Source organism: Chlorocebus sabaeus, chromosome 9 (genome assembly GCF_047675955.1).
Source record: "Chlorocebus sabaeus isolate Y175 chromosome 9, mChlSab1.0.hap1, whole genome shotgun sequence".
NCBI classification, from domain to species: domain Eukaryota; kingdom Metazoa; phylum Chordata; class Mammalia; order Primates; family Cercopithecidae; genus Chlorocebus; species Chlorocebus sabaeus.
Window position 1 is genome coordinate 72,170,595 of NC_132912.1, and position 17,720 is coordinate 72,188,314.

The 17,720-nt window shown below is 42.9% G+C and overlaps 2 protein-coding genes across 13 annotated transcripts in view; both read left to right on the top strand.

Moving 5' to 3' along the window:
• DNA2 (DNA replication helicase/nuclease 2) overlaps positions 1-1,850 on the top strand; it is a 63,512-nt gene extending 61,662 nt beyond the window's left edge. For all 4 annotated transcript variants that reach the window (XM_073019083.1, XM_007963257.3, XM_038009149.2 and 1 more), the window contains one exon: positions 860-1,850. In XM_073019083.1, the coding sequence (XP_072875184.1) occupies positions 860-928 (69 nt within the window). In that variant the 3' untranslated portion in view covers positions 929-1,850. The remainder of the gene's footprint in view (positions 1-859) is intronic.
• Positions 1,851-8,616: 6,766 nt separating this feature from the next.
• RUFY2 (RUN and FYVE domain containing 2) overlaps positions 8,617-17,720 on the top strand; it is a 64,381-nt gene continuing 55,277 nt past the window's right edge. For 2 of the 9 annotated variants that reach the window (XM_073019089.1, XM_073019090.1), the window contains exons 1-4: positions 8,667-8,769; positions 11,118-11,291; positions 14,196-14,313; positions 16,800-16,901. In XM_073019089.1, the coding sequence (XP_072875190.1) occupies positions 8,766-8,769; positions 11,118-11,291; positions 14,196-14,313; positions 16,800-16,901 (398 nt within the window). In that variant the 5' untranslated portion in view covers positions 8,667-8,765. The other 7 variants (XM_038009152.2, XM_007963268.3, XM_007963261.3 and 4 more) reach the window with 6 other exon arrangements.

Sequence of the window (17,720 nt, forward strand, 5' to 3'; positions counted from 1 at the left end):
TGTATGGGCTGGGCACGGTGACTCACGCCTGTAATCCCAGCACTTTGGGAGGCCAAAGCAGGTGGATCGCAAGGTTGAGATTGAGATCATCCTGGCTAACACAGTGAAATCCTGTCTGTACTAAAAATACAAAAATTAGTTGGTCATGGTGACGTGCGCCTGTAGTCCCAGCTACTCAGGAGGCTGAGGCAGGAGAATCGCTTGCACCCGGGAGGCGGAGGTTGCAGTGAGCTGAGATCACGCCATTGCATTCTAGCCTGACAACAGGGCAAGACTCCATCACAAACAAACAAACAAACAAAAAAAGTGTATGAAGTTCTTAGGCTTCATAAGAACTTCGTACTTCTTATGAAGGTATGAATTAGGCTAAGATAAATAACTCTGAGGCCAGGTGCAGTGGCTCACGCTTGTAATCCCAGCACTTTGGGAGGCCAAGACAGGCAGATTACCTGAGGTTGGGAGTTTGAGACTAGCCTGACCAACATGGAGAAACCCTGTCTCTACTAAAAATACAAAATTAGCCGGGCATGGTGGCACATGCCTGTAATCCCAGCTACTCGGGAGGCTGAGGCAGGAGAATCGCTTGAACTCAGGAGGCAGAGGTTGCGGTGAGCGGAAATCGCACCATTGTACTCCAGCCTGGGCAATAAGAGCAAAACTCTGTCTCAAAAAAAAAAAAAAAAAAAAAAGATAAATAACTCTTATTGCTTAAGGGCGTAATTATTCATAGAATGCCATAAAGATCTGTATTTTTTTTTTTTGTGGTCCTGTAAATCAGATTACAAAATATTAAATAATAACGTCATAAATTTATGCCATTCTGTATTGTGCTAAATATTTCTTCCTTAATTTATTTTACGTCATTGATCTTCCATCAAGAGAACATGGAAGTCTTTGCCACGTATTGGGTGACTTTCAAAGAGAATAAAACACTATTTCCCTTGCCTTTTCATACTAGGGCAGTATCTCCTCTAGCTCGTGCCTATACAGAAAATTCTATCACCATACAAAATTTCATGCAGTATTTATGTTTTTAAGCACAGGTGTACCCAAAACTGTGAAAAGTCTAAATTTATGGGTTCTATACATGTATTTTTGCCTGACCTAAAGAGTTTGATAAATTTTTACCAGCTTTGAAGATGGATTAACTTTTGACTTTGGGCTTTAAACTTTTAAGTCAGACATTTCAGGACTAATTTGATTTTGTAGATATCATTGTAAGAACTTTATTTGAAAGACTTGATAAAGGGATTTGATTTGTTTTCATCATTTAAGCACAGTCTTGTGATGATGAGAACGTAAGTGTGATTCTTTTCTGTATTTTGAGGTCCCTAATCCAAAGGCCATTTTGCTTGGATTTTTTCTGCTATCAGATGTGTTTTCACTCTAAACCTAGTCTTTTATGACATGGATTGATTACTTCCTGTTAATTTTCTATCCTCCCTTACTATCCCCCTTTTTTGTTTTCAGTATTCAATATTTCGGTATTCTAGAGTAGATTTTGATATAAAAGAAAATTCTTACATTGTCTTTTGCAACAAATATTGTTTTCTGAATTGATAACAAATTTAAAAAGTAGATTCCTATTTTCACATATGTTCATATGCCCCTATGTTTTGGGGCATCACTCAGTTTTCCCTTTTTGTGTAAAGATGTTTTGTAAAACAAAATAGCCTCAAGATGATTAATTATTTATATGGTAACAGATCTTCTGGGGGTTGGAAATCTTCCATTTCTCTTGAGGGTTTTTTTTTAATGAATGCTAAATATGTTAAAATTTTTGTTTCTACCTCATGTGTTTTCTTAAATTATTACTTGAAGTTTTTTAATAAATTTTTTTACTAATGGATCTTACTGTGTCAATTATTAATACTGAATAGTAATTAAACTCAGGGTTATCATAGTGACAAGTGAATAGTTTAATAGTAATTAAACTCAGGGTTCTAATAGTGACAAGTGAAGTATTGATCATGCTGGAAAGCTGAAACCAAGCAGCGCTGATATTATTAAGAGATTTATGAAGGGCACCCAGGATGGGCTTGTTCATGGAGAGGTTATAGATCAGATAGGACAAACGGGAGAGGTTGCTGTGAGGAAACTTAAATATTGGTTAGATATAATGAGAGTATAAATCAGGAAGGAATCTGATAGTAATTTCAGTTTCTGGGAATGAAATGAATAAGAAAGTCCTTTTGCTTCATTACAGGTTCATATGGCTGGAAAAGTAAAGCTCCATAGAAGAGAACCTGGGGATGTGTTCTGTGTTTCCTTTTTTTGTTGTTGTTGTTGATCTGTCTTTGTGATAAGAGTCTAGCCATTTAATTGTTTAAAAGAGTTAGGAAGCTGGGCATGGTGGCTCACGCCTGTAATCCCAGCACCTCGGGAGGCTGCGGCAGGTGGATCACCTGAGGTCAGGAGTTCGAGACCAGCCTGGCCAACATGGTGAAACCGTGTCTCTACTAATAACACAAAAAAATTAGCCAGGTGTGGTGGCGGGCGCTTGTAATCCCAGTTACTCAGGAGGCTGAGGCAGGAGAATTGCTTGAACCGGGGAGGCGGAGGTTGCAGTGAGCTGAGATCACGCCACTACACTCCAGCCTGGGTGAGAAGAGCAAGACTCCATCTCAAAAGAAAAAAAAAAAGTATAAAGCCACAATGCAAAGACAATGTGGCTGTTCCAGTGGCCCCTCTCCTGAATCAGTTCAGAGTTCCTGTCCCCCTCCCCCTGACTTCCCTTTTGCTGCTGTCTCCAATTCCTTTCTTTTCTCCTTATTCCTGGCTCTCTAACAGCGGGTTTTCCCCAGAGCTCCAAGTCTCGTTTGGTCCTTTTCTTTCTCCTTGGACAGTTACTGGCTTCACCCATCACCCATGTGGCTGTTTACTAAACCTGTACTACACCCTGTCTTCCAAGTTCTAGTTATATAGCTGCCTTCCAGCCAATGCCTTCAGAATATTCTGTGAACATTTTAGACTTAGTACAGAGAAATTGGAAATTTCCATCTTCATTTAATGCCTTCCTCCTGTGATCCCTATTTCTGTAAATGACATCATCTCACAGTTCTCTGTGCTTAAAGATCTTGGCATAATTTTTCTTTCTTTAAAACATTTTTGGCTTGGGTGTGGTGGCTCATGCCTGTATTCCCAGCATTTTGGGAGACCGAGGCAGGTGGATCAGCTGAGGTCAGGAGTTCGAGACCAGCCTGGCCAACACGGTGAAACCCCGTCTCTACTAAAAATACAAAAATTAGCTGGGTGCGGTGGCGGGAGCCTGTAATCCCAGCTACTTGGGAGACTGAGGCAGGAGAATCACTTGAGCCTGGGAGGCGGAGGTCGAAGTGAGCCGAGATTGCGCCATTGCACTCCAGCCTGGGCAGTAAGAGTGAAACTCCGTCTCAAAACAAAACAAAACAAAACAAAACATTTTCCCCCCTCAAATTACGGAGCAGTACATATTTTAGTAAGAATTTCAAACACTACATATTTTAGAAAATTTCTTTTTTTTTTTTTTGAGATGGAATCTAGCTCTGTCACTCAGGTTGGAGTGCAATGGCAAAATCTCAGCTCATTGCAACCTCCGCTTCCCAGGTTCAAGCGATTCTCTTGCCTTAGACTCCCGAGTAGCTGGGATTACAGGCATCTGCCACCATGCCAGCTAATTTTTGTGTTTTTAGTAGAGTCGGCGTTTCACTGTGTTGGCTATGCTGGTCTCGAACTTCTGACCTCATGATTTGCCTGCCTCGGCCTCCCAAGGTGCTGGGATTACAAGCATGAGCCACTGTGCCCAGCCAGAAAATGAAATTTATTTGTAATCTCATCCTTTAGTAATTACATAGTTTGGTCTATGATGATCTAGGCTAGTATTTCAACCAAAAATACCATACCCGCAATAAGAAATCCATTTTACATCATGACTCAATGTAAATTTGTGTATGCATATGCATCTGAAACAATACTGCCATAAGACAATATTTACCCTTTCTGTATGTGATATACCCTGGTATGTTCCACTCTATTCCATTAAAAACAAAGTGTGGCTGGGCGCGGTAGCTCACGCCTGTAATTCCAGCACTTTGCGAGGTTAAGGTGGGCGGATCACTTGAGGTCAAGAGTTCGAGACCAGCCTGGCCAACATGGTAAAACCCTGTCTCTACTAAAAATAGAAAAGTTAGCTGGGCATGGTGGTGCACGCCTGTAATCCCAGCTACTCGGGAAGCTGAGGCACAAAAATCACTTGAACCCGATTCAAGCAGGTGGAGGTGGAGGTTGCAGTAAGCCAAGATCATGCCATTGCACTCCAGCCTGGGTGACAGAGTGAGACTCTGTCTCAAATAAAATAAAATAAAAAATAAAAACAAAGCTAATTGCAACCTGTTAAAATTGCTTTCATGTCCCACTAGTAGGTCGGAACCCATGGTTTGTAACAGTGATTATTCTTTAATGGGGTCTTTCTGTATTGGTTGTAACCATATGAAACTATTTTTGCTGTTCCTGTGCATGCCTATTCTGTTTCCCATTTGATCTGCTCTCTAGATTTGTCTGTTCTTCCATCACCATTTAGGCATCTCTACCCACTTAGAAAGACGTTAAGATGCCACCTTCTCCAAAAAGCCTTTTCTGATTTTTCTCCCAGCCAAAAGAATTATCTTCATAGGCTGGGCGCGGTGGCTCAAGTCTGTAATCCCAGCACTTTGGGAGGCCGAGACGGGCGGATCACGAGGTCAGGAGATCGAGACCATCCTGGCTAACTCGGTGAAACCTCGTCTCTACTAAAAAAATACAAAAAAAACTAGCCGGGCGAGATGGCGGGCGCCTGTAGTCCCAGCTACTCGGGAGGCTGAGGCAGGAGAATGGCGTAAACCCGGGAGGCGGAGCTTGCAGTGAGCTGAGATCCGGCCACTGCACTCCAGCCTGGGCCACAGAGCCAGACTCCGTCTCAAAAAAAAAAAAAAAAAAAAAGAATTATCTTCATCTGCATACAGTACTATGATAGTACCTATATGGAGCTTCATAGTATTTACTGCTTTTATTTATTTATTTATTTATTTATTTATTAAGAGATGGAGTCTCTGTTGGCCAGGCTAGAGTGCATGGCAGGATCATAGTTCACTGCAACCTCAGACGCCTGGCCTCAAGTGGTCCTTCTGTCACAGCCTCCTGAGTAGCTGGGACTACCAGTGCACACCACTACACCCCGCTAACTAGAAAAAATTTGTTTTTAGAAACAGGGTCTTGCTATGTTGGCCAGGGTAGTCTGCAACTTTAGGCCTCACGCAATCCTCCTGCCTCAGCCTCTCAAAGTACTTGGATTACAGGCATGAGGTACCACATCTGGCTGTTTACTGCTTTTTTTCTTTTTCTTTTTTTTTTGAGATGGAGTCTCACTCTGTTGCCCAGGCTGGAGTGCAGTGGTGAGATCTTGGATCACTATAGCCTCTGCCTCCTGGGTTCCAGTGATTCTCCTGCCTTAGCCTTCCAGGTAGCTGGGATTACAGGCATGCACCACCTTGCCTGGCTAAGTTTTGTATTTTTAGTAGAGACGAGGTTTCACTGTATTAGCCAGACTGGTCTCGAACTCCTGACCAGGTGATCCTCCCACCTTGGCCTCCCAAAGTGCTGGGATTACAGGCATGAGCTACCACACCCGGCCTGTTTACTGCTTTTTTTGTTGTTGTTGTTTACTGCTTTTTTAAGCAGCAGTTGTAATTAGTAGGATACTTTAATATTTATCAATATTTTTCATGGATATTTTCTCAAACCCTATAGAGAACCTAGCATAGATAGTCTGTGTTAGCATGTGACCCCATGGCAAGTCATTGCCAGAACCCACGTTTTCTGATTAGGAATTCCGCAATTTTCCCGGCCACTATGTGTATCTCCCTTCCCCTGCACCGCTCGGCGTGGTAACATCTTCCAGGTGCTATACAAATGTTCAAAGCGTTTGTAAGAAAATCATGTCTTGAGCCAGCTAAGGCTAAGGCTGAAAGCTCTGTGGCATGATGTGACAAGGTGGTCCATCTGGATTCAGTGGACCATATTGTTCATGAAAAAGATGACTTGTAGGCTGGGTGTGGTGGCTCATGCCTATAATCCCAGCACTTTGGACGGTTGAGACAGGAGGATCACTAGAGGCCAGGAGTTTGAGACCAGCCTGGGCAACATAGTGAGACCCCATCTCTACAAAAAATAAAATAAAAATTAATGGTAGCTAAATAACTCATGAAACACAAAGATGGGAAAAGAAAGGCCAGGTGCGGTTGCTCGTGCCTGTAATCCCAACACTTTGGGAGGCTGAGGTGGGTGGATCACTTGAGCTGAGGAGTTCGAGAGCAGCCTGGCCAACATGATGAAACCCTGTCTTAAAAAAAAAGGGGGGAACAACAGACACTGGGGTCTACTTGAAAGACGAAGATGGGAGGAGGGAGAGGAGTAGAAAAGATAACCATCGGATACTGGACTTAACTGGGTGATGAAATAATCTGTACAACAAACCCCCATGACATGAGTTCACCTATGCAACCAACCTTCACATATACCCTCAAACCTAAAAGTTTAAACACACACACACACACACACAATAGTTTAGGGAAAAAAGTAATCACAATGCCCCCACCCACACATTGTAACTATTAACATTTTCAAGTACTTTACTCAGTCTCTTACCTATGCGTTTATTTTTCTAACTATATATATACGTATATAGGTATATATTCATATTGCTGTATTTATTGATAAACTAAAACTGGGATCATAAGATATATATATATGTAACTTTTTTTTTTTTTAAATAAAAAGCACAAAAATACAAAAAATTAGCTGGGTGTGGTGATGAGCGTCTGTGGTCCCAGCTACTAGGGAGGCTGAGGTGGGAGGATCACTTGAGCCTGGGAGGTGGAAGTTGCAGTGAGCTGAGATCTTGCCACTGTACTCCAGCATGAGTGACAGAGTGAGACCCTGTCTCAAAAAAAAAAAAAAAAAAAAAAAAAAAAAGAAAAATCTCTTGTAGCTAATAGGATATGCCTATCTAATTCTACTGGAGTCACTACTGGCCCTTAAGGTGACTAGAGCTCATAATCCTGGGAAATGTGAACCAAGATGGATCCAGGGATGAAGTCTGATTTTTTTTTTTTTTTTTTTTTTTTTTTTCTGAGAGGTAATCTTGGGATTACAGGCATGCGCCACCACGCCCAGCTAATTTTTGTATTTTTTTTTTTTTTTTTTTTTTTTTGAGACGGAGTCTCGCTCTGTCGCCCAGGCTGGAGTGCAGTGGCCGGATCTCAGCTCACTGCAAGCTCCGCCTCCCAAGTTCACGCCATTCTCCTGGCTCAGCCTCCCGAGTAGCTGGGACTACAGGCGCCCGCCACCTCGCCCGGCTAGTTTTTTGTATTTTTAGTAGAGACGGCGTTTCACCATGTTAGCCAGGATGGTCTCGATCTCCTGACCTCGTGATCCGCCCGTCTCGGCCTCCCAAAGTGCTGGGATTACAGGCTTGAGCCACCGCGCCCGGCCAATTTTTGTATTTTTAGTAGAGATCAGGTTTCACCATGTTAGCCAGACTGGTCTCGAACTTCTGACCGGGTGATCCGCCCACCTTGGCCTCCCGAGTAGCTGGGACTACAGGCGCGTGCCACCACATCTGCCTAAATTTTGTATTTTTAGTAGAGACGGAGTTTCACCATGTTGGTCAGGCTGGTTTCGAACTCCTGACTTCGTGATCTATCCAATTTAGCCTCTCAAAGTGCTGGGATTACAGGCATGAGCCACTGCACCCAGCCGAGGTCTGAATTTTAGTGCTTGTGTGGATATTGCTGTAGCACATAATGAAATATTTTTGAATTGTTTTCTTTCTTTTTTCACTTTAGCTTTTTGTAATGAGTTATCAACTTGCTTTAGTACGGGCTCTGTGGCTCGGGCCTGTAATCCTAGCACTTTGGGAGGCCGAGATGGGCAGATCCCCAGGTCAAAAGATCAAGACCATTCTGGGCAAAATGGTGAAACCCCGTCTTTACTAAAAATATAAACATTAGCTGGGCGGGGTGGCGCTCGCCTGTCATCCCAGCTACTCGGGAGGCTAAGGCAGAAGAATCCCTTGAACCTGGGAGGCAGAGGTTGCAGTGAGCTGAGATCGCGCCACTGCACTCCAACCTGGTGACAGAGCGAGACTCCATCTCAAAAAAAAAAAACAAAAAAACAAAAAAACAAAAAAAAACAAAACCCAAAAACAAAAAAAGTCGTAATTTGGGGCTAGTTTTAGTAGGTTTCTGCCTGCTGTTAATTGCTTCAGATTTTCTAAATTCTTTTGGTCCCCTTTGTGTTTGTGAAGGTGAAAGGGCAGTAGTCAGGCGTGTTATTAGATCAGGCCCCGCCAGCCCGGTGGAAGCAACATTTGCGTGTGGCCGGCAGCCCCTTGAAATCCGGCCTTCGCGCTCCGGCGAAGCCCCCGGGGCACGGGACCGAGGGCCCAGCACTCTGGCTCCTCACACCCGTGGTTTCTATCACGTTCCTTTCCTTCTTGCGGTCCCAGCGGATGCGAGGAGGCTTAGAGACAGCGAGCTTGCTCTCCCGTCCGCCAAAGGCTCCGCGGGTCCCCGCCCGACCTGGGGCGCCGCTTCCCCTGGGGCCGCCCGGGCGCCCTCCCGCCGCCGGGGGCGCTGTGGGCCGCAGCGGGCCTGGCTGCAGATGCGGTGGTGGCCGCCGAGCGCCTGGAGGGAGCTGCTAGCCAGGCCAAGGAAGCCCCCGCCCGAGATCGCGCAGCCGCCGCCGCCGCCATGGGTAAGGCGAGCGGGCCGAGACCGAACGCTCGGCCCTCAGTCCCGGGCCGAGGGCTCCGGCCAGGCGGGGTGGACTGTGAGCTGTGGGAGACGCCGAGGCCGCCAGTCGGAACTGGGGCCCGAACCTGGGATGGGCGGGGACTGCCTGGGACTCGGGGGCTCCCGGGGTCGTCATGGCAACGTGCCCCCTCCCTTGTTCCGGCCCGTTCCCGCCCAGGTTCTGAGGCATAGTGGCCGAGGGCTCGAGGTGCCACGGCGTCCAGGAGCGAGGACTGGGCCGGGCAGGGTGTCACTCCGGAGTCGGGGAGCAGTCAGGGAGGGGCGATGACTTTTCAGGTTTGGGGGTGGCGGAGGGAAGACGCATCTCAGGTTTTGGCCTGGGTGCCTGACGCCGAGGGCGGGAGACGGGGAGTGCTGACGCGCAGGAGCCTGGGTGAGCCCGCCGCGATGGTCCTGGGGGGCCCCAGGCCTCTGGGCAGCCTTGCTGGGGGGAAGGGGCAGGAAGAGAAGCAGGGAAGGGGTTGGTCCTGGCAAGGTGCAGGCACTGGCCCTGGGAGTCCTCGCGCGCCTGCGGCCGGGTTTGGGGGTCGTGTCCCGGCCGGAGGAGTCCTGGAGCGCAGCTGGGGCGTGGCCGCGGTGTGAGCGCCCCTCGGCGTGGGAACTGCCAGTGCCCAGCACCGATCTGCCTCCCAGCAGCTGCAAAACACCCTTTGTGTGGTTGTGGCATCGCATGTTAGGAATTGTGATGGGCTGTGTTAAAAATGAGAGTTGCCACGGATTATGAAACATCAAGTGGTTTCACTCCCGAAAAGTAGTGGGAGTCAGACCACGATGCAGATTTAAAGGAATGTCGTGTGTGGACATTTTTCCACCAGGCAGTTTGGCCATAGCAGTTGTGGCTGTTTGCATTTTAGGTTGCTTAGGATTCAGTGTCAGGCTTCATGCCTAGCTATCCAGAAATCAGAGCTAGAATACTAAATCTTTGGAGACTCTGGGTTTTGTTGTTGTTGTTGTTCAGTGAAGGAAAAACGGACACATTGATGACTTGTACATTTGTCAGAGATTATGAAGTGTTATATTAAGTGCTTCGTTTTTCCACACCTTAGTTTTGTCATCTGTGTTTGTTGAAGGTATTTCCACCAGTCACAACAGTGACGAGATGATGGAGAAGCGTCTGAATTTCTAAGTAAACTGAGAATAAAATTTGTGGGAAGGAGGACAATATTTTTGTGAATTGAAAACATCTTGCTTGATGATACTGTGTCTTAAAAATATCAATTAAAAATCAGGCCTTTTGGAATATGCATGTATTAACTTGGTACTCAGCCTGGCGCTGTGGCCTTCCTCAACTGTGTGGATGGCTGAGAAGCATTAATGTAAAACTGGTCTCTGCTTTTCTCTTTGAAAATAAAACAGTCATGCAATAGTCATGCAAACAGTCATGCATAGAACTACAGTCAGAATGAAGAAGCCAGACAGAAAGAGGATAGACTGAAAGAAGTGGACGGCTTCTCCTGTCTCCCCTTACTTGTCAGTGTATTTTACCTATCATGTTTGTTGTGGGTGACAGTGGAATCCTAGAATTTTAACTACCTTTATTTTATTGCCAGTTTATTCTGAACGTTTTTGCCTTGGAATTCATCCTTAGATGGTACCTGCTATTCACCTTTTGCATGAGGCCCTTAAACATGTTGTCTTTCAGCCCAAATTTATCTCCACAGAAGATCATTTTAAAAACTCATTCTCTATGAAGAGGTACCAGGAAAGTTAAATAAATACAGGAGAATGACAGATTCGCAGGATCTTGAGAATAATTCATAAACTTTTGCTAGAGTGGTCATGGAGATTTTCTGTTTTCTTTTCTTTTTTTTTTTTTTTGTGAGACGGAGTCTTGCTCTGTCACCAGGTTGGAGCGCAGTGGCGCGATCTCGTCTCGCTGCAACCTCTGCCTCCTGGGTTCCAGTGACTCTCCTGCCTCAGCCTCCCAAGTAGCTGAGATGACAGGTGCACACCACCACGCCCAGCTAATTTTTGTATTTTTAGTAGAGACAAGGTTTCACCATGTTGGCCAGGATGGTCTCGATCTCTTGACCTCGTGATCTGCCTGCCTCGGCCTCCCAAAGTGCTGGGATTACAGGCGTGAGCTACCGCACCTGGCTGGAAATTTTTTACAGTATATGTGAGAGACATAAAGAGAAGTTAATCAAGGGTGTAGTTTAGCTGGGGAGAATTTGTCAACCAAGGAACAGCAAACTACTGTTGGTTTTTATAGGAGAAGGGAAGGGTTTGTGTATTTTTTTCATTGTCGTGTCTTGCAAATGATGTTGGATTCCTTTCTTGTGTTTTCAGCTACAAAAGACCCCACCGCTGTAGAGAGAGCAAACTTGTTAAACATGGCTAAACTGAGTATCAAAGGACTCATTGAATCTGCCCTGAGCTTTGGCCGCACTTTGGATTCTGATTATCCCCCCTTGCAGCAATTCTTTGTTGTTATGGAACATTGCCTGAAACACGGTCTTAAAGGTATTGTGAGATTTTAAAAAATTAATTCATTTTAGAATTTCCCTTTTTCCATTTTAAGTGCCCTTGAGAATGGGTTATTTTTTGAGGCCATAATTACTATTACTATGCACTAAAAAATATTGAGTGGATTGATTTTGGGAGAAAATATCTCTTTATGTTTTCTAATAATGGTCTAATAATGATCTTCAGAAAATGCTTAGTTGTTAATGTTTTGTAAACAGAATATTTGATTTTTAAATTTTTTAAACTTACATAATCTGAACTGGTTTCTGTTTTCTAGGACAATTATAGAGTTATATTTTAAAGCTGATGATACTGTTATGAGCTCATTAACACTTCAAACCCTGTTGAAAAGTGCATTGAAATAGTAGATTGTTGAAATAGAAACCTCCTAGATACATACACGAACATATGTAGAAATATCTTCTGGATGGAGTTATTGTAGAAATATGAGCCATCCCTGAAGATGATAACAGCAGATATTGTATTCTACTATCGGTACATATTGAATTATTGTTACATATAAAATGTTTGTTTTATATTTACTTTAAAATATTAATTGCATAATAACTGTGCTTTTACTTATAATAATTGTTCACAGTTTTGGCCTCTAGTTCATATGATGAGTATCTATGTAGAGGGCTGTGTAAGAGTTGTACACTAGAGTGACTATTATAGAGTAAAAGAAGCTTGACTGGCCGGACATCGTGGCTCATGCCTGTAATCCCAGCATATGCCTGTGGTCCCAGCTATTCGGGAGGCTGAAGTGGGAGGATCACCTGAGCCTGAGAAGGTCGAGGCTTCAGTGAGCTGTGATTTTACCACTGTACTCCAGCCTGGGCAACAGAGACCCTGTCTCAAAACAAAAAACAAACAAACAAAAAACCCCAAAGATTTACCTAAACCTTGTTTTAATAAAAAGTACTTCAAAACAAGAAGGAAGCCTTGACATCAAAATTTGAGAAAATCCTATGTGATGTTATTAGCATACTCGTTTCTTTTTCTTTAAAGACTTAAAGCAATTTCTTAAAATATATAAACACTAGCAAAATATACTCTTTTTGTACGTGAATCAAACAACAGAGAAGTACACAGAGCAAAACACGGTTTTTAGTCATTCTCTTTTATTAATTTATCTAAAGGAAATTGGGCACCTGTAATCCCAGCACTTTGGGAGGCTGAGGCGGGTGGATCACTTTGAGGTCAGGAGTTTAAGACCAACCTCCCCAGCATGGTGAAAACCCGTCTCTACCAAAATATACAAAAATTAGCCAGACTGGTGATGTTCACCTGTAATCCCAGCTACTCAGGAGGCTGAGGCAAGAGAATCGTTTGAACCTGGGAGGCGGAGGTTGCAGTGAGCTGAGATCGTGCCACTACCCTCCAGCCTGGGGCTACAGAGTGAGACTCTGTCTCGAAAGAAAGAAAATGGGAGAATTAGATATTCTCTTATCCCTTTTCTGTTTTTTTTTTCTTTTACTCTAATTGTACTCATGCTATTATTCTGTGACTTCCTTCTTTTAAAAAAAAAAAAATGGCTGGGTGCAATGGCTCATGTCTGTAATCTCAGCACTTTGGGAGGCTGAGGCCGGCAGATCACTTGAGGTCAGGAGTTCGAGATCAGCCTGGCCAGCATGGTGAAACCCCGTGTCTACTAAAAATACAAAAATTAGCTGGATGTGGCACTGCTTGCCTGTAGCCCCAGCTACTTGGGGGGGCTGAGCAGGAGAATTGTTTGAACCTGGGAGGCAGAGGTTACAGTGAGCTGAGATCGTGCCACTGCACTCTAGTCTGGGAGAGAGAGTGAGACTCTGTCTCAAAAAAAATAAAAAAAAATAATGATATAGCTTGGAGATCTTTCCATTTACATAGATGTCTATATCAGAATTATATCAGGTATATATATGGCATATTTTATTTAACCATAACCATGCTCCTCTTTTTTTTCTTTTTTGAGATAGGGGTCTCACTCTGTCACCCAGGAGTGCATCTTGATTTTCCCCAAGCCTACTGAAATATAGTTTGCCAAATTATAGCCAAAATAGTTAAATTTAAAACTGTTTTTAGACTGTATTATCCTTTACTTCACAATATATGTTGAACCATGTCCTAGCAGTTATAGGCTTATCTGGATAAATCATTGTAAAGCTACTTTGTGTGTGTGATTTTTCTACCCCCGGGAAAAATTGCCTATCTTGGTTATCCTTGGGTGGTGTATATGATAGGCACCCTTTTTTGCAGGAGATCTGGTCAGTAATAACAAATAAATGTATGGCAATTTCATGGTTTTATATTGACTAAATCTCAGAATAAAATACAAGGAAAAGGAAATTAACAATTTTTCATATTTAAAATTAAAATAACTTCTTAGGCCGGGTGTGGTGGCTCATGCTTGTAATCCTAGCACTTTGGGAGGCTGAGATGGGAGGAATACTTGAGGCCAGGAGTTCAAGACCAGCCAGGTCAACATAGCAAAACTCCATCTCTACTTACTAAAAAAACAAAAAGCAAAAGCATTATTATAAAAAATAAAATAACTTTTTATTTGTGCTATGTTTATTTAATAAACTTATAAAGATCAATCAGCTAGGGCCACTAGCCTTTATTTTGGTAATGGTAGAGAATGAGTGCAGTCATTTTTCACTTTAATTGCCTGACTGCCTATTTGATATGAAAGAATGGTCACTGTGCCTTTTTATCATGCAGGAAAAAAATAGCAGGATGGGCAACAGGATCCTACTTGCACAGGCTCCGTATCCACTGGGATATGTAGTGGATAAAAGAGAGGAAAGGTCTCTGAATAATTGTATGTTAAGTTAGAAATGTTGAAACTAAATATTTAAAAATAAGTTAACTACAGTTTTATATGTTGACGTTGTGTGCATTATGTGTTCTTTTTTTCAGTAAGAAAATCATTTTTGAGTTATAACAAAACCATCTGGGGCCCTTTGGAACTGGTGGAGAAGTTGTACCCAGAAGCAGAGGAAATAGGAGCCAGTGTCCGGGATCTGCCTGGTCTGAAGTAAGGAGGCCTATTACTTGTTCATCCCTAGCCACAGAAGTGTATTCATTGTTCCTCCAAAGTACCTCACACTCTAGCTTATTGTCTTCTCTTAGTCTTAAGTCCCCTTTTTCTAATCCTCTTCTAATAAAATTATGTTCATTCTTTATGGCTCAACTCAAATCCCATTTCCTTTATGAAGTTTTTCTTAGCCCCTTCAATCAGAATTAACCACTCACTGTTCTGCCTTGTATTGTAGGAAATTGAAAGTCCTTTTAAGATAGGATATATCAATTATGCATCTTTGTTTTCTGAGTGTTAAATTAGTTTGACTGTAGTAGAAAGTCAGTAAGTATTTGATAAAAGACTGATTTAGGCTGAATCCAGGGCACAGACTCAGGAGATTCCAGTTCTCAGATAAGCCACTTATATACCCTAGGACTGGTGTAAATTACTGTGCTTCCTCTGAAAATTGGTACCTATAATGTCACCAGCCTGTTTCATCAGACAAATGTATGTAAAATATCCTAAAAGTTGGAGTATGTTAGCTAAGAACTCATAAGTATTGAAAATTTTTGGTAGGTGTAAAGTGTTAAGACTCAATTCTTATATTCTTTTTTTTTTTTTTGGAGATGGAGCCTTGCTCTGTCGCCCAGGCTGGAGTGCAGTGGTGCGATCTTGGCTCACTGTAACCTCAGCCTCCTGGGTTCAAGTGATTCTCCTGCCTTAGCCTCCTGAGTAGCTGGGACTACAGGCACCCGCCACCACGCCGGGCTAATGTTTTTATATTTTTAGTAGAGATTGGGTTTCACCATGTTAGCCAGGATGGTCTCGATCTCCTGACCTCTTGATCCGCCCACCTTGGCCTCCCAAAGTGCTGGGATTACAGGCGTGGGCCACTGCACCGGGCTTACCTGGCTAATTTTTGTATTTTTAGTGGAGACAGCATTTCACCATGTTGGCCAGGCTGGTCACGAACTCCTGACCTCAAGTGATCCACCTGCCTTGGCCTCCCAAAGTTCTGGGATTGCAAGCGTGAGCCACCACGCCAGGCTGCTTTTGTTTTTAATAACAGATAGAACTCTGGTAAGAGAGGTATGAGATTTAATTTCCTAAATTCAACCGGATTAAAGAAACATTTGAAAACCAGTAAGCAGCACATTAAATTTCTCTTTAATTACTAGCCTGGCACCCTCTTAGCTTTGTTATGATTTCTAGAATTCAGATATAATGTTACCTATGTTTTTGAAGACATTATGGTGCCTTATTGTTGAAACAATTTTTTTTTTTTTGAGACTGAGTGTTGCCTTGTTGCCCAGGCTGGAATGCAATGGTGCAATCTTGCCTCACTGTAACCTCCGCCTCCTGGGTTCAAGTGATTCTCCTGCCTCAGCCTCCTGAGTAGCTGGTATTATAGACACCCACCACCAAGTCCAGCTATTTTTTTGTTATTTTTTAGTAGAGATGGGGTTTCACCATGTTGGCCAGACTTCTTTCGAACTCCTGACCTTGTGATCTGCTCGCCTTGGCCTCCCAAAGTGCTGGGATTACAGGCGAGCCACTGGGCCCAGCCTGGTGAAGTTTTAATATTTATTTTTAGAAGGCTAAGTCCATTCAGGCTAAATATTTCTTTTCTTTTTTCTGAGACAGTGTCTCACTCTGTCGTCCAGGCTTGAGTACAGTGAATCACTGTTCAATACAGCCGGTGCCTACTGGGCTTAAACAGCCCTCCTGCTTCAGCCTCCTGAGTAGCTGGGACTACAGGCACATACTTGGCATTTTGATTTTTTAATTTAAATTTTTTTGACCTAATTTTTTTTTTTTTTTTATAGAGACAGGGTCTCTCTATGTTGTCCAGGCTGTCCTCTAACTCCTGGACTCAAGTGATCCTCCCACCTTAACCTCTCAAAGTGTAGGGATGACAGGTGTCAGCCACCATGTCCACCTAAACATTTCTTATAGAAGTATTCTCACCACAGTCCTGCACTGCATAACATTTCATTCAATGATAGTGGTTCCATAAGATTATAATACTCTATTTTTACTTTACCATTTCCATGTTTAGATATACAAATACTTAACAATTGTGTAGCAATTGCCTACAGCATTCAGTACAGTAGCACGCTATATAGTTTTGCAACCTAGGAACAATAGGGTATACTATATAGTGTGGGCGTGTATACCATCTAGGTTTGCAAATATACACTCCATGATGAAATCACCTAACAACGCATTTTTCTGAACGTATCCCTGTCATTAAGCGACACACTACTGTGTTTAGAGTCATTTCTTCCAAGACATTAAATAGTACCTACATGTCCTACAGGAGGAACAGATTTACCCAGCTCTCAGGGATTGGTCTGTGTGCTCAAAAAGATAAACCTATGAAAATGAAAACAAAACCATTATAAAAATGCCCTTCTTCCTTGTTAATGTATACCTCTCAAGATAGAAGATGTGATCTTTGGGCTAGGGCTGTTTTCTGATCAATTGGTTCTTCTCTTTAGGACCCCTCTGGGTCGAGCAAGAGCATGGCTTCGATTAGCCCTTATGCAAAAAAAAATGGCCGATTACTTACGTTGCTTGATTATTCAGAGGGATCTCTTAAGGTTAGTACTATTAAGTCGTGATCTTTTCATTTTTAATTTTATTTATATGCTGTCTTCCAAAAAGGATTTAAGATGTAATATGAAAGGATATATAACATATAATAAAATGATATAAAATAAAAGGAGGAGCAAAATGAGACAGAAAAACATGATGGAGGCATAACATGGATCAGGAACTAGCCTTATATATGAATACCGTAAACTTGTTATCAGCCAGGATGGGGAAATTTATATATATTACATTTCTTCCTCTTTGTTTAAAATTTTTTTCTTTTCCCCTGCCTGGAAAGTGCTATATATAGTACATTTCTCAATTAGTTTTATTTTTCTGAATATGGTTAATTCTATGGATAAAAATTTGTGTTGGAATTTGGGGCTTTAATTTCATAGGCTTTTTGTTTTTCGGGTTTTTTTAGAATTTGAATATCCATATTATTGCTTCAGCTGTATTGTGGGCACACTTTAAATTGAAGGCCAAACATTTATTTTGGCTGGGTGTGGTGGCTCATGCCTGTAATCCCAGCACTGTGGGAGGCCAAGGCGGGTGGATCATTTGAGGTCAGGAGTTCAAGACCAACGTGGTGAAACCCCGTCTCTACTAAACACAAAAATTAGCTGGGTGTGGTGGCACATGCCTGTAATCTTAGCTACTTGGGAGGCTGAGGCAGGAGAACTGCTTGAACCCAGTAGAGGAAGGTTGCAGTGACCTGAGATTGTGCCACTGCACTCCAGCCTGGGTGATAGAGTGAGGCCCTGTCTCAAAAAAATAAAATAAAATGAAGGCCAAACATTTATTTAAGACAGACTTTTAGAGCAAGG